The 15,961-nt window shown below is 49.8% G+C and overlaps 1 protein-coding gene across 11 annotated transcripts in view; it reads left to right on the forward strand.

The window, feature by feature from the left end:
• TBC1D1 (TBC1 domain family member 1) overlaps nt 1-15,961 on the forward strand; it is a 226,012-nt gene that overhangs the window by 190,942 nt on the left and 19,109 nt on the right. For 7 of the 11 annotated variants that reach the window (XM_073891531.1, XM_073891527.1, XM_025887689.2 and 4 more), the window contains 2 exons: nt 12,704-12,972; nt 15,101-15,260. In XM_073891531.1, coding sequence (XP_073747632.1) covers nt 12,704-12,972; nt 15,101-15,260 — 429 coding nt within the window. Of the gene's footprint in view, nt 1-5,324; nt 5,347-11,164; nt 11,184-12,703; nt 12,973-15,100; nt 15,261-15,961 lie in introns of those variants that run through there. The other 4 variants (XM_073891528.1, XM_025887691.2, XM_025887693.2 and 1 more) reach the window with 3 other exon arrangements.

Consider the following 15,961-nt stretch of genomic DNA (forward strand, 5'->3'; position numbering starts at 1 on the left):
CTCACAGTGGCCTGGCTCTCTGAGGTTCCTGCAGTGGAGCAGCCAGGAGGGAGGGAGGCTGTTGCCCAGGAGTTTGAGGTGTGGGCTAGATGAGTCATCATGGAGTCTTACCTGTCTAGCCACGTAGCAAATTAAATAAAGCGTTAACTTCATACAAGTTCTTCTCTAGGTCCAAGCTCAGTCCTCTCCAGGAAACTGCCCCTGACTCTCTAACCTCTTCTCCCACCTTCAGACTGGAGTAGGTGTTTCTGTTAAGCCTTTCTGTCCCACCCCGTGCTGTCCTGCCATGATACTTCCCATGTTTCTTATTGTTCCGATTATCATTTTCAGTTAAAGCTAATACGTAACTTTACCTAGGGCTGAATGTTGTGTAAAGTTACTTAAACTCCCTTCTTTAGTCTTCGCAACACGATTAGGTAGGTGTTGTTCTGTCCCTGTTGAGAGTTGAGAACATTGAACCGCAGAGAGGTTAAGTAACTGGCTTAGAATAACAGCTGGTGTGCCACTGAGCTGTGGGACTGCAGAGCCTGTGTGCTCTTTAACCCCCCTCTCCAGCCACTGTCCTCAGTTACCCAGCAGCGCCTTTTAAGGGCCCTTCTCTGCTGGCTGGCCTGAGGCTGATGTCCCAGTGTTCCCCCAGCTCTGAGGACAGAGCCTGTCACAGGAGATGCTGGAGGAATCGGAGCTGTTGAACGGGGGGCACTGTGTTAGCACCCCACTCTCACCAGACCCCCATGGCAGCCTTCGGGGATTGGCCCTGTGGAGCAGGGACACACAGTTAAAGGACAGGACCTGGCCCCTCTGGAAGGCAGGCCCCTCCTTCCCAAGGCCCCCTGAGCCCGGAAGCCCTGGGCGTTCCCATGGAGACGGCTGGCTGGGGGGACGAGTGTGAGGCACAGGGCTGGAGCCCATGTGGCCCACTGACTCCCAGAAAAGCAGTTTTGTGAACTGGCGACTGTGTTTGCTAATGGGATGACTAACAGAAAAATGACATTATGTTCTTATCACGTGAAATGAAGTGAAAAATGAGAATAGGTGGAAGGGGGTGGGAGGCACAGCCAGTTTCTCCATCTGCCCCCCACTCCTTCCTGGGATGAGACGAGGAGGAGGGAGCACGTTTTGCCCTCCTCCATCCAGATGTTCTCTTAGTTTCCCCTCAGTGTTCCTCTCCTCCTTCCCTGGGTAGCGTCGTCCCTCTGCCTCGTGGTGCGCAGACATACTTTTCTGCAGAGGTGGGAGAAGAGGCCACGTCAGCGCCAGGGCCCGGGGTGGGGATGCCTCCCCCGCCGGGAGCCCACTGCAGACTGTCCCCCGGTTGGCACTGGGTCCGTGTGAACCGAGACTCTGCCTTTTCTCGTTCACGGGCAGAGCCAGACGGCACTGCTGTCCTCTGGTTCCTGCCTTCCTGCCACCCTCACCCCTCTGTGCCCCCCCCCCCCCCCCCCCTCCCCCCCCCCCCCCCCCCAGCCAGCTGCAGCTACCCCTCCCTGACAGCACTGGCCGCCTCCAGCTCACTTCTTCCCCAGTCCTGGTCTGGCCTGCCCTTCACATGCCCTCCAGATACCCGCACAAGGCCCAAAAGAAGCTGTTTCCAACAACAGTACATTTTCCAAGTAGCCTCCGTGCATCTCTGCAGGTTTTATCCAGGGCCCCTACTGGAGCCTGACTTCTGTCCTGACTGGAGCTGGGGAAACCACCAAGCAGCGGGGCCCAGGGTACGCGGCCTGTGAGCTCCGCTCAGTCGGGTGCAGGGAGGCCTCACTTTGCCATCTCTGCGAACTTCACCACGTCCCGCTCATCTCTCACCAGCGGGCGGCATTTGCCCAGTGGGTTGTTTGGTCTGCACGGCAGCTAACGCGAGACCCAGTAAAGGTGCGTCGTGCTGAGCAAAAACAAGTCAGCATTTCAGTTTTTCTTAGGAAGTGGCCTCTATGTCCAGGCCGGAAGAACAGAATGCCTGTTGGTTGGTTGTAGTTTGGGTCTTCATGAGTTTCTGTTTTCCTGCCTCTTGCTTTCCTTTCTGAAATTAGCAGTTAGTGTAGTCAGTTTTTCATAAGATGTTTTCCTCCAAAGAGTAAGAGTAGCAGACTCTGTAGTCAGGCGGTGCTTTATAGCTTTTAAAACTTACTCTTAAGCTTTGTCCAGTTTCAACTTTACCCCCTATGAAACTGGGCACATGTTATTTCCACTGTAGAGGTGATAAATGAAGCCCAGAGAGGCGTGTGTACTTGGCCCAGATCACAAGCTGCGCAGTGGCACAAAGTTCTGGAACCTGGGTCGTCTTAGTTTTTGTATCATGTCCCTTCCAGAACACTGCACAGCTTCTCGCTTTCTTGGAGCTGCCTACTCTGTACCAACGCAGCTTTTCCTGCCTCGCGTTACGTGGCAACGCACGTTCAGAGTTGACCACACCCAGCCAAGAGAAAATAACTTCTCTCAGGGCTGAGCAGAGGGTACTTAGCAAATCCTTCTCAGTTCAGGAACCTGCCCCACCCATTAAGTCTGGTTCCAGCTGTAGTCATTTGTGCAGCCCACAGGTAATTGCAGCCTTTCTCTTCTGAGTGGACAGCATGGACACCAAGCATCCTGCCCCCTTTCTGTGCCCCCACTTCCACACTAAAAGCTGCCATTGACTAAAAGTAGCAGCTGGGGACCCCTTTCAGGCTCCCTTCCTCTATCCTCTACCACTTCAGGGGCTCCTCTCCCTGACATCCCAGCCCGCACACCTTCCTGCCCTCAGTACATCCACCCCCAAGGCTCTCCAGCCTCTTCCCTGATAGGAGGGATTTAGCCAGAACAAAATGTGAACAGATCCAGAAACGTGGGAACACCATGAAATCCAAGAATGGAGACAGGGACGGCTCCTAACCCTCGCCCACATCGATTACTTGTGTTATTAGTCTGTGTTTCATAGGTCGGTAAAGTGGTAACAGAGTTGATATACTCCTCAGAGGTCTGGTGAGTCTTTGGTGACCAGAGGTAGTATTTTTCAATGGACTTCTAGAGACCCGCCATCAGTGACACCTAACCGGGGCTAGCCATGCCCATGCTGCCATGAGAGGCAAAGCAGATGTCCAGAGACGCGGTTGGCTCCACAAGCCAGCATGGGGGCTATTGTATTGAATTTTGCTTTCACTTAACATAGTTTAACCAAAGGTCTAAAACCTACCTGGTATCTTAAAGGAAAGGAGCTATAATCCAAGTGTTATAAAGAAGAATTTCCTCCTTGCTGTTTTAGAGTCCATAAAAGATGAGGAGGAGAAGAGCCTCCAGAATGAAGGATGGTCTGAGAGTGTTTAAGAAGACTGGAGCAGGGCAGGCAGGGTTTTCCCTTCTCCCTCCCTTTCTGGTAGTTTGCCTTGCTTGGCTGCGCCACAAAAGCTGAGTCCTGTGTGCTTTGGGAAGTAGATGGGTTGTTTATGAGCAGCAGATGGGTGCTGAGAGCGAGTACCACCTTCTGTGTCATCTTTGGGTTCAAGTCCCACATGAGAAACTAAAAAGCGTTAATAGCAAAAACCAGAAAAGTACCTAGAATTTGCCGTGCAGCGATCTTGTTCTAGAACACCTGTCTGTCCAACTGGGGACGTGCCTTTATGGAGATGAGTTGAATAGTCACAACCCGAGTGTAATAAATTCCTACACCAATAGCTACGTACATAATTCCAGAGGGTCTGTCATTGTCTCTGGTATTATCAAGAACACATCATGATAACATATTGCTCATCTAAATGGCATATCGATCGCTCTTTAACCTCAGAGTGACGGAACTAAGTGTGCATATGTTAAAGTGGGATGACCTCATCTCCTCTCCTGGGGGTCTGAACTCTCCCCGTATCCCTCATGCCGGTCCACAGTGTGCTGGCAAATAGCCAGCTCCCAACACCCCTCAGAAGAAGTCCTCAAATAGAATTTGCAGACTCCCCCCTTGACTAATTAATTGTAAGCTACCAACTTGGGGTCACTGATTGTGGAATTTAGCAGAGATGTGCCCAGACACGGGAGGAGCCGGTTTCAGGGCTCACTGGACTCAGCCAAATGTTTCCTAAAAATGAGGTGCCTATAGAAGAACTCTCTCTCTCTGCCCCACCCCCGGCTCCGCTCCATCTCCTTCAGTGATTCCACAGGTAGTTCAGAGCACCTGGTACGTTCCTTGCCCTCTCAGAAGTGCGCCTGCTAGTGGGGAAGACAGACACGGAACCACTGATAACCCCGTTATTTCATGAAAATTGTGAGGAGTTATACAAAGCATATTTTTTCTCTAGTCCTTCTCACATTCTGGTGAGAGCGAAATGCAGCAATCTAAGAAGACCTTCAGATCACAGGTCTTGTCAGGGAAGGAGACTTGGAGATCCTTCGATTGTTAGGCTTCCTCCTCTTCTGCCAATGGGGAGGCCAAGGGTCACGGCAGAGGGCTGCTTTGTCACCACCGCCCCTGTAGATGCAGATATCTCCAGGCTCTTGGTGAAAGAGGCAAGAGACAGGACCTTGTTTGGCAACTGTGGGGGCTGCTGCAGACTGAACAGCCTTGCGGGTGGCCCCGTGTGTGCCCGAGAGACCTTTGGCCTCCTGGAGCAGCTGTAGCCAAGTGAACAAAGCTGTGGGGACCGGGCTCTCCCTGAGATTAAGTCAGGAAGGTGTGGACAGAGTAGGCTGGAGTGGCGTTTCTCCCAGGGCCAGGTAGGGGTCACTTGCAGGACCCCTTGAAGACCGTGTGAAAAACACATTCCTAAGGCCACCCTCGCCAATGTGCCGCCGAAGGAGAGTTTCTGGGTGGGGGCTGGGGGTGTGCACAGCCACAGGTGCTCAGGTCATTCTGGATGTGGTTCGTGTTTGAGAACTGCTGGAAGGAAGCTCATCCTCACCCGCAAAATGACAGAGAAGGAAAGATTCATCCCCGGAAAACATCCCTTAGAAGGGTGAACACATAGACTGTTGAGCACTACGTGAAATTAAGTTGTAGGTCGTTTAGAAATATGTCTGAACCATGGGTCTCCTTCTAGGTCTTTCTAGCACGTGGCTCCACTTAGACACACAAGACACAAAATCATTACACGTCTTTTTAATACAAATCAGGAGTTTCTTTGTGCTCAGGTTTGACTCTCACCACTTTGCAGTCTCCTTCTGAGGGTGAGGGAGACTCTGCCCTAGAGAGAAATCTAAAGGGCCTGCATTTCTCTACTTGGTTGCGAATGATAAAATGGAGTTTAAAGAAAGCAGGTCCCATACTCTACCTGGCTGCATTTGTAGGGAGGGTTTCATAATTTTTATTCACTTTCCTTCTAGGTTGGCAGAAGCGAGGGACTTTTCCTAAGCTGGAGTCTCGAAGTGCCAGGGCGCTGCTCCCAGGTGGGCAGGTGGGGGTGCTCCCTTCTATAGCCTGTGTCATTGAGTCAGACTCTCACTCAAGAACCTTTTCACCGGCTTCAAACAAAAACAGTAAACAGCTGCTTGCTCGTAGCTAATGTGCTTTGAGTGAGCAGTGAGGTGCAAGGGGCTACACATGTTCTCACGTGTGCACTGCCCAAGACTCCAGTCCCGTGCTGGGGATTCACATGCACAGATGTGGTCTTTATAAAAGGAGTTTTTTCTTTTTTTCTTCACAGTGCTAACTTAGTACCTTCCACATGGGGTTGGAGGGTTGCAGTACCCAATACTGGATTATATGAATGCAGATGCAGATTGTCCAGGAACATTGTTAATTTGCCTGGTCCTTTTTCTGCTCACGAGGCCTGCCTCCTCCGTTTACTGGGCGTGTAGTCAGGAGTGTGGTTGAGCTGTGGTGGTATTTTAAAAGGACTATAATAAACACATAAACATATCATTATGAACTATGCATTTTCCAAAATAAAAGAAATTTAGTGGGAGGCATTGTTTTACATTTTAATGTCTGGCTTAATAGAATTAACTGGCTTCTCATTTTTGCTTCTACATTCAATCTGTTGCATTTATGTTGCTTGAAATATATGAAGAAAAATCTAACCTTGCATAGATAGATAGATACACAGGTGGAGAACAGAAGGGAACCTCATGGACTCCTGAAAGACCAGCCATACATTCAGAACCATGGACCTAGAAAAATGCAATGTAGGAAAACAGTGTCCCCCCACATAGAATCCGGTGTAATATGCGGACTGCATTACGAAGGCAGATGGGCAGTCATTCTTCTCCTCTAGCCAGGAGCTGGAGACCAGGGACTTGTGACTGTTCCCCAGCCTGGGAGTGGTGTAGGGGCCTGTCTTGCTGTGCCGAGTCCCAGGCTCTGTGACTCTGTGGGACAGGAAGTTGCATTGGGAATCTCATGAAACACACGGGACATTTGTTTCAGCTCATTCAGGTTTGTGTGGACAGGCTTCTTGCATAAAGAAAATCAGTGACAGCTTCTGACACTGCAACATGAAAGACTGGACTGGTTTGGGTAATAACTGAAGATCTGGAAGTTTGAGGTTCACAGGTGTTTTGGTGAATGTAGATTGGTGATGATATTTAGTATTGTTATTATTTGGAATTCATATCTGCTTTCAGTTCCCCGTGTTTATGAATTCCAAATTTCACAGGAATCCAGTTGCTGGGCGAAAACTTTCCTTTGCCTCTGGAAGTCTGTTAGAATGTGAGATTTTCAGGCTTAGGAGGAATGTTAGGGTCAGGAAGGCGGTAGTTGCACCTCGACCTTAAAATAGAAACTGTTGTGCATTTATGCCACAGAACTCTTGTATGTGTCCCTTTTTTGTTGGTTTTTTCCCCTGTCTTAGTTGGAAGCTGGGTTTGTGTATGTTTTCTGTGGGGTGTGAAGCACCCACTTGTGCCAGGCTTTGCCACAAAGGATGCATTCTGCCCTTTGTCAGGAAGAGGAGACTGAGGTTCAGAGAGGCTAGGTGGTCCTCCATGCTGCAGTTGGGATCGTGGGCCACTCCCCTGACTTGGTCACGCTGCCTCGTGGACACATCCACTTGGGAAGATTCTCTCTCCATTTGTCAGAGCTCGTATGCCACGTTGTGTGTAAGATGTTCACCTAAATTCTAAAAGCCTTGTGGGATTTTTCTCCACTATTAAAATGGGGAGCATAATGCTTCCTGCTCAGGTGGCATGGGTGAAATAAGAGAACTGAGTTCCCTCCTGGTCCAAGAAGTCCACCCCATCCCACCCCCCCATGGTGTCTTTCCTTTCCTTCGTATCAAGGGTCCGAGGCCTTCAGATAAAACCTAGTTGTTCCTCACATATGCCCCCGAGCTTCCTACTTACCATGGGAGTCCCTTCTGTCTAGGTAATTACCCTGGTTTCGCTTTCATAAAAGTCAGTCCTCCAGGAGCAAGGTTGAATAGCACTTGTTAAGCCTGATTCTAGCTATGCATTCAGAAGCAGAAAAGGTACTTTCCCTTAAAAATATTCTGTGATTTATCCTCTCACCTAATCTGTAAGTTGTAATAGAAATTAATACAGGTCCATAATCCTGTGTCTGCAATTTTAAAACCCAAAAGACGAAAACCAGAAGTTTTCCTGTAACTCATTTTTGGCAGAACGTAGTGAGTCCTGAACTCTTTGGAGGCAAAATTTGATTTGAACTGCCAGGAGGCCTTAGCAGACTTGGCTGTTGTCCTCAGTGTGGCTTTTTCTGTGTGTCTCTGCAGACATGTAAGTGTGTTTGATCCTCAGCCCTGCTAGGGGTTAGGTAATAGACCACCAGTGCACTGTGTCACCTTTCTAAAATTCACAGATTCTGAATCGTGACATGCATTTCCTTCAAGGGCTTTGGTTGAGAGATTGCAGAACTCTACTGAGTTGGTCACATTTATGAAATTCCCCAAGCTTTATAGGTCCAGATAGGGATTTGCCAGCGCTCTACCCTCTACCCCAGTCTGCTCTTCCTGATCAGTTCATTTTGATGACTCATCTGGTTTCCCATGCTAGACACTCCGCCGTCTGCACGCCCTTCTCTCAGTCTAAGTCTCTGCCCCGAGAGTAAGTCTGGAGTCCGGCCCTATTTGCTGACCCACCATTGCTCTCCAAGTTTAGGGCCTGTGACCGCTCCCTGGCTCATGGCCCAGCTGACCTCCTCTGGTCTCCGCCTGCCCTGGGCTGTCTTGCAGGCTGGCTCTTGGAGTTTTCTTTAGTGAGGAAGCACATGTCTCTGACCCCTCGGTGGCCTGTGCTGACTCCACAGCCTTCACATGGCCCACAGGCTAAGCCTGGTACCCAAGCCGTTCGCTTACAGGCCCTGCTTTTAACTCTCCCATCCTCTCTCCTGATGGCCAGCCCCAGACCTGTGAGCCATGCCCATTAGCAGTCTGGCGTCCAGCCTGCGGGCTTCCTGCTGCCTGTGTGCTACACCACCCCCCACCCCCCACCCCACCCCCACCCCCGCTCCATGTTCATGCCTCTTTCCGCTGCTTGGGTCAGTTGAAGAGTCACTTCCTCCAGACAGCCTTCCCGGACTCCTGTCCTGTGTCTGGGCCAGGCCTCTTGGTTTTCAGGCTCATCTCCGTAAACTGTAGTTCTCTACCTCTCCTCTCTATGTTTGCTGCCACCACCTGATGGAAGAGAACCACTAGAACCATCAGTCATCTGAAGTGGTCCCCCTCATTCTCGTGAAGCCCTGTGCAAGCAGGGCCACGTCCCTCTTGCACCCAGCACCCTGTGCAAGTCCTGCAGTTAGTAAATATTTGCATTTTTCTGGATTTCTCTCTTTTGTTCTACCAGACTGTGAGTTTCTTAAGGGCCGAGAAAGGGTTGGTCTTTCAGTTCCATGACACAGTTCCTGTCGCACAGGGAGCTCTGAGCACAGGGCAGGTGTTGCTGTTACCGTGCTCACGTGAGTACTTTGAAAAGCCCACATCTCGCCTGCAGAGTCTTTAGGGCAAGGAGCAGGTGCGTTGCTGTGTGCCACTGCTTGAAAAGATCTTCTACACGAATAACCCTGTTTCTCAGAAAGCAGGCTTGGTGGTCATTTGGAGCACCCCACCCCAGTGGCCAGTACTCAATCAGGGCTAGCTCTGTGTGGCGTCACCACAGGCACGCACACTCTCCTGCATTTAACCCTCACAGCGGCCCCCAGCAGGTGCAGGTGAGAAGTGGAGGTGTGGGAATTAGCCAAGTGCCCGAGGTCACACGGCTAGGACCAGTGAGGAGGTAGTGCCCGGTCCCAGGGAGTGTGTGGAAACACTACCCGCGATGGAGCAGCCAGGACTCCCCAGGGGAGGGCTTGGCTGAGGAGGTGGAGGACGTGAACTCCCCGTGAGAAAAGGAACGCGGGCCCCTGGCTCTCCTGACAGCTCGTGCTATGAGCCAGGGACACCGTGAGCGGTCGTTGCTGTGTTTTCCCAATTCCCATGCTTTTCACTTTGACATCTGCAGTATGAGAACTCAGTCTCTGGAGCTCGGGGCCAGCGTTCAGGTCCTGGGTTGGCCACTTCCTAGCCGGGTGATTTGATGGAAGGGCTGGTGCCTTCTTTCACCTTCCACATTTTTCTCATGAATAAAATGAGGGTGATGTTCTTGTTTGTGTGGTGACCTGCCTAAAATGCTTCATGGAGTATTACCAGTGTGATGGGTGGTCTCGTAAGAAAAGTTCTGTCCCCACCTAGAGTTCTTGGTTGGTTTTCGAAGTTCCCTAAGTCAGGGGCCCACAGTGCAGAGGGTTGCTGATGTACTTCAGATGCCACTGAAATGTACATCTGAGGGTTTGTGCTTAGCATAAGAGATGATGCTACATGTAGCTTTTAATTGGTGAAACTGGATAACATTCAAGATCTGTAGTTGATCAGAGAGTGTCGGGGCCTTGCCACCAGTGGCCCACTGGGGCCGTGTCCTTGTGCTCAACGGAACATCGGTGTGGGACTGTTGGTGGCCTGGCTCTGCCGTCAGACCGCCTCAGTACCTTCCTCCCACTGACCTTTCCCAAGGGGTGCCTGTTAGAGGCCTGAGGACAGAGCACAAGAAGTTCTTAGGTGGTTCTTTTTTTCACATCAGCATGCTAATAAAGGTCATATGTTTGATGGAATTTGGCCTAAGGTTTGTTTTTCTCATAATTGCTTGGTGGCAAAGCTGTAGGTGCCGTGGCTTTAGCAACCCCAGGAAGCTACCGGGGGCTGCCTGCCTCAAACAGGGTATTAGATAATTCGCAGGGCGTGTTGCAAAATGAAAATGCAGAATCCCTTTTTCAAAAATTAAGAATTTCAAGACTGTGACAGCGGAGCATTAAACCCAGCACGAGACCCTTCTAAGCACAGATCCATTGTGATTACACAGGACGTGATGCCTGTGAATGCCCTGCCCCAAATCTGACCATTGTTGAGTGGTCTAAGTGGCACCAGTCACTCCCCAGCCTCCTGGGCTCATCCTCTTAGGAGCCTTGCAGGGATTAAATGAGGAATGTCCCCCATCGATAGATGAATGGATGAAGATGTGGTATATATACAGTGCAATATTATTCGGCCATTAAAAAAAGAATGAAATCTTGCCATTTGCAACATGGATGGATCTAGAGGGTATTATGCTTAAGTGAAAGAAGACAAAGACAAATACCAGGTGCTTTCACTTATATATAAACAGACTCATAAACATAGAGAAACTAGTGGTTGCTAGGGGAGGGAGGGAGGCAAAATAGGTGAAGGGAATGAAGAGAGGGCTATAATGTCCAGTTATGAAGTAAGTCAGAGATGAAAAGGAGAGCATAGGGAATGTGGTTGACAGTATTGTAATAAGGTCACATGGTGCACACTGAGTCATGTGTAGAACTGTCGAATCAATGTGTTGTACCCCTGAAGCTGACATGGCATTGTATGTCAACTATAATAATAAAAGTAAAAATAAACTTAAAAATGCCTACTCCACAGGCAGGACCAATGAGTGCCAGATCTTGTTTCTGTAGGGGTGGTATCTGATACAAGAGGGTGGTCCGGTAAGCAGAAGTGCTCACAGGGACACAGTGAAAGGGGGCCAGATCCTTCCTGGCATTGCTGCATGCCTCCTGAGGCCTGTGTGTTCTCCCACCTGGACCTGTCCGAGAGGCAGAGGCCACCGGAGGGCGGGGTGTGTGCCGGGCTGGGGCGGGGCGATGTGCAAAATAGGCGGAGGTGGGAAGGGCGCCATCGGCTGGGCAGCAGGCGGGGGTGATGGCGTGAAGAGCCTGCTCTATACCTTTGCCCTCGCCGCTTGGAGAATCCGGGGAAAGAGCTTCACCTGTGCGGGTCAGTACGGTGCTTACCGAGCACTGGAAATACAGCTGCTCCAAACTGAGACGTGCCATCAGTGTGAGGAGGACACTGGGTTTCAAAGGCTTAGCATGAAAAGGAGGAATGCAGACTGTCTCAGTAGTTTGTGTATTGATTATGTGTTGGAATAACATTTGTGTATGTTGGGTTAAACAAACAGTCTTAAAATTAATTTTACCTGTTGCTTTTGAATGTGGCTGCCAGAAAATGTCTCCTTATGGTTGAGTCGCACTTGCTGTTGTAGACTAGGAAGGTGTACAGGGGTGAGTACCCCCTCTCTTACTCACACGGGCGCTGACCGCTCTGCACACACCCCCGCCCCACTCCCAGGCTACGCCCTGGAGTAGAGGATGCCACTGGGAGAGTGGATGAGGAGGTGCGCAGAGCTCCCAGGCTGGGTGTGTAGAATTGGTTCTTCAAGTACTGGAGGCTGTCCCTGCTCTCCAGCAGTGGGGGTGACATGTTCACGGTGCGTTTGGGGACAGTTGGGGGAAGAGGTAGAGTAGGCAAGAAATGACTGCAGGACAAGAAATCAGGAAAGTAGTTAGACTGTTGTTGTCCTCCTAAATCAAAATCAGACAAACCGATTTGGATTGATGAAATGCTTTCTTGTGAGGCTGAGGAAGAACACACGAACGTGTCGCCCTCCCCTTGCTGAGGCCGAATAATTAAGGTGAACAATTACCTTGTGGCCTGGATGCACCTTCTGCCTTTGCTGATCCAGATGAGGCCCTGATTCTCACCTGGGTCCAATTTGGCCCTTGGTGTGGCTCTAGACGTCCCCCCCCGCATCAAGTACTTTTCTCCCTGGAAACACACTTCCCCATCAGGCACATTCCAGAAGGAGGGGGGGTGAGGTGGGATTTGATAGATATCAGCCCCAAAAGCCTCCTGGACAAAAGTCTTTAAACCTTAACTGAACACCAGCTTTTTGTGAAAATAATCAGGATGTTGAGGGTTTTTTTTTTTTTAACTTCTTTCTGGAAGGTAACTGTTTTGTGTAAAAGAAAACACCTGCTGCTTCTCAGGCAGTTTCAAAGCACAACCTGTGGTTTAAAAGTACAGAAATACACGTGTGGTGTGAAGCATTTGCAGGCCGAATACGTGCGGGCTGGGGAGGGTGGATCAGGGAGTGTCCGCAGCGCCGTGGGGCCTTGGGCTGCCTGCAGGTGCCGTGGGACAGGGCGGCCAAGAGCCGCAGCTATCTGCCCCTCTGGAGAGTTAGACCCAAGTTTAGAGGATTGACAGTTTTCTTTTTGCCGGAGCTCAAAATCCAGATACCTACAGGACCGAGGGTAGTCCCAATGTTTTTCACCTGAACCGCCACCAAAAAAGCATCAATAACTGCTGATTTTTAATTGCTCGCATTATTCTCAGAACAACCACCTGCCCTTGTGTACAGCGCTGATTTATGATCCAGCTCCCAAAGATCCGTTCCTCCCCCTGAAGCCCATCAGATTTCTGGCTCAACAGGCTTTCTTTTTTTTTTTAATTAGGTCTACCGCATGTTGTTTTTGCAGGGCGAACCTTCCCGACACATCCGTACTTCTCAGCCCAGCTTGGGGCGGGGCAGCTGTCACTCTACAACATTCTGAAGGCCTACTCGCTTCTAGACCAGGAGGTGGGGTACTGCCAAGGCCTCAGCTTTGTAGCGGGCATCTTGCTGCTTCACATGGGTGAGGAGGAGGCATTTAACATGCTCAAGTTTCTGATGTTTGAAATGGGACTGCGGAAACAGTATCGGCCGGACATGATTATTTTACAGGTAGAGAACGTTCCTTATGTATGTGCTAGAAACAAATGCCAAAAATGTTTAGGGTTCCTTTCCAGGTCTCTCTCTAAGGAACTTTTCCCACCATCCGTCAACACTGGAGTAGCCGTCCTTGCTGAGCATTTAACTGTGTGCTAGGCATGATGCCGAGCGTTTCATATTGCTCTTACCGCCTCAGTAGACACTGTTAATCAGCTCAATTTATAGATGGGAAGACTCACCTTAACTCAGGGAACCCGGCTAGCAAGTGGTCGAGTTGGGGTTTCAACCCAGGCCTGTCTGACTCCAGGACCCTCCCTTTACCCTTCTTCAAACCATCTTCAGACAATCTTAATTCCTACCTCCCACTCTGTTTGTCACTTCCTCTGCCAGGGATCCCCCTCAGGCCCCCCTTAGCCCTTGTCACCCAGGGTTCAGCTCACATATCAAATCCTGGGAGAGGCTCTTTCTGACCATCCTGATGCTGTGCCCCCCCCAAACCCAGGCAGGTGGATCATGTTATCCTGTCTCATTTCTTTTGGCATAAAACACTAACTGCCTGAAATTATCTTGTTTCTTTATTCATTGACCTGTTTACTCTCTGACTTTCCTTAGCATATCTCATGAGAAGGCAGGAATCTAACCTATGTTGGAGCTCCCTAGTACCTAGAACAGCGCTTGGGATGATGTAGGCACCCAGTCCGTATTTGTTGAACGAACAGGTGGCAGGTCAGAGCAAAGGAAAACCAAAAGGCAGTGCCAAGCACTGCTCCTGCCGCTTTCAGAGGTGGGGAGAGCTCCGGATCCTGCTTTGGGAATATTCCTAAATGTCGGATCGCGTGGATACCTGTTCATTTACCAGCAAGCTACCCTGACTTCAGAGCCTTAGGATTTTTTTTTTTTTTTAAAGAAAGAATGCATTAGAGCCAAGGACTCTTTGAGGGCACCAAATTGGGTGGCTAAAAATCCTTTTACCTCCACCTGTGACTATGAACCCCCCCATGAACATAAATCTCCTAAAAGGAAGCCATTTCATTAAAAAATTTTGACCCATGTAACACTTCCCATGGATACTGTCCCAGGTTCTTTCTATGTTCTCCCCATTAGCTTTAATATAGGTGCACCTGCCATCAAAGAGCGTGGAATTTTCAAGTTAATTTAGTATTGCAACACATGACTCTTTTGGGGCTTTTGGCCTTGGTGACTAGATTCTTTTTGATCCTAAAAAGCCACAGCTGGTACTTAAGGGCTATGTTGTCTGGGCCACTGGAAAAAGTTTTGGATTTGTGTGTGTGTGTGTGTGTGTGTGTGTTTCGTTTTGTTTTGTTTTTTGTCGGTTTGGGTGATACATGTCCAACCTGTAGCATCTCAGTGGGGTTCTGACCCTCTCTAGATGGTGATACCTTTGGGCTCAGGCCATCAGACTGCCGAAACCTGGGCTGACTCTAGGACCCTGGCAAGCTGTGGGACCCATCTCAGGCTTCCTCCCGGGACCGTAGCATTATCTGAAGAGGGGACCCTTTGGAAATTATTTTCTGCATCTTGAGATAAACAGTTGTCTTCTTATTTTAACTTGCCCAGGATCTGTATATTTCATATATTATAAACCTAATAAGGAAGTCCCACCTGTCCTGCCTGTTGAGTAATTTCAGGGGTTCTAGGCAAATTTACTAAGTGAACAGGTGTAATAGAATCCTTCCACAGAATCATCTTATGCCCCCACTTCACTCTTACATTGTGAATTACCCCGGGTGCAAGTTTTGCTAGGCATATGTATTTTGTAAGAGAATGTGTGAAATGTTCCCACAAGATAGATGTTTAGATTCTAGTAGCCAAGGAACTCAGGGAGCAGTAGAAAGAGAGAAAGTGGTAGGAGATGACCCGACATTCTTGTTCCGGGCTCCCCCTGGCCAGTACCTCTTGTGCACCAGGCCCCCAGCAAAAATGCTCGATGGGTAAGTGAGCGGATGAGATCATCACACTCCAAACAGAATATCTAACAGCGTAATAATTCTTCTCTCACAGCCTGTGAGTGGGATAAGGAACTGAACACAGTAGCAGGTATCTGGTTCTGACACTGTGTGTGTGTGTGTGTGTGTGTGTGTGTGTGTGTGTGTGTGTGTGTGATTGTGTGTCCCCGCAGATCCAGATGTACCAGCTCTCAAGGCTTCTTCACGATTACCACAGAGACCTCTACAACCACCTCGAGGAGCACGAAATTGGCCCCAGCCTCTACGCCGCCCCCTGGTTTCTCACCGTGTTTGCCTCCCAGTTCCCACTGGGATTTGTAGCCAGAGTCTTTGGTAAGTGGGTGTCCATCCGTTTGCCCAGACCAGCTTCTCCTGTCAGGTAGGAAACATGTATTCTCATTGCCTGGTGAGCCTCCATACTTTTATACCTGTATCTTCGGCAAGAATAGGGTGTTGTTTGACATTCGGAGTCTAGTTGGCATTGGGTTTTGTGAACTTCACTTTCTCTGATACTCATTGGCTTCCCTGGACACTGTCATCTGATGGGGTTTAGACCCAGCCCCTCACCACCAGGCTCTCCGCAGGGCAGACATCTTTAAAGAGTTGACCCCGGGGGCCCCAGGCATGTATTCCAGGCTTTTGTGTCGCATGAGTTGTCTTCCTCCACCTCTCTGACATGATGGCTCCTTCAGACTTCAACTGGTGACTTCTGGGCTCCTGTTTTTTCTCAATTCCCTTCACATCTCTTCCCACTTGACTTCTCCTGCCCTTGGCTCTTCATTTCCTCTGCCAGCTCAGTCTGCAAGGACCCCCTCCATGCTGATGACTCACTCACTGGTCCACCCTCACAGGCCTGCGCGTCTTCCCAGACACCTCAGCCCCTTCCATGTGGGGGCTCACATTTCACGCCATCTCCTACTTTTTTTTTTTTTTTTTTTAAGATTTTATTTATTTATTTGACAGAGAGAGAGAGACAGTGAGAGAGGGAACACAAGCAGGGGGAGTGGGAGAGGGAGAAGCAGGCCTCCCGCTGA

This window comes from Callorhinus ursinus, unplaced genomic scaffold (assembly GCF_003265705.2).
Source record: "Callorhinus ursinus isolate GAN/ISIS: 27379988/994484 unplaced genomic scaffold, GSC_fseal_2.0 scaffold4, whole genome shotgun sequence".
NCBI classification, from domain to species: domain Eukaryota; kingdom Metazoa; phylum Chordata; class Mammalia; order Carnivora; family Otariidae; genus Callorhinus; species Callorhinus ursinus.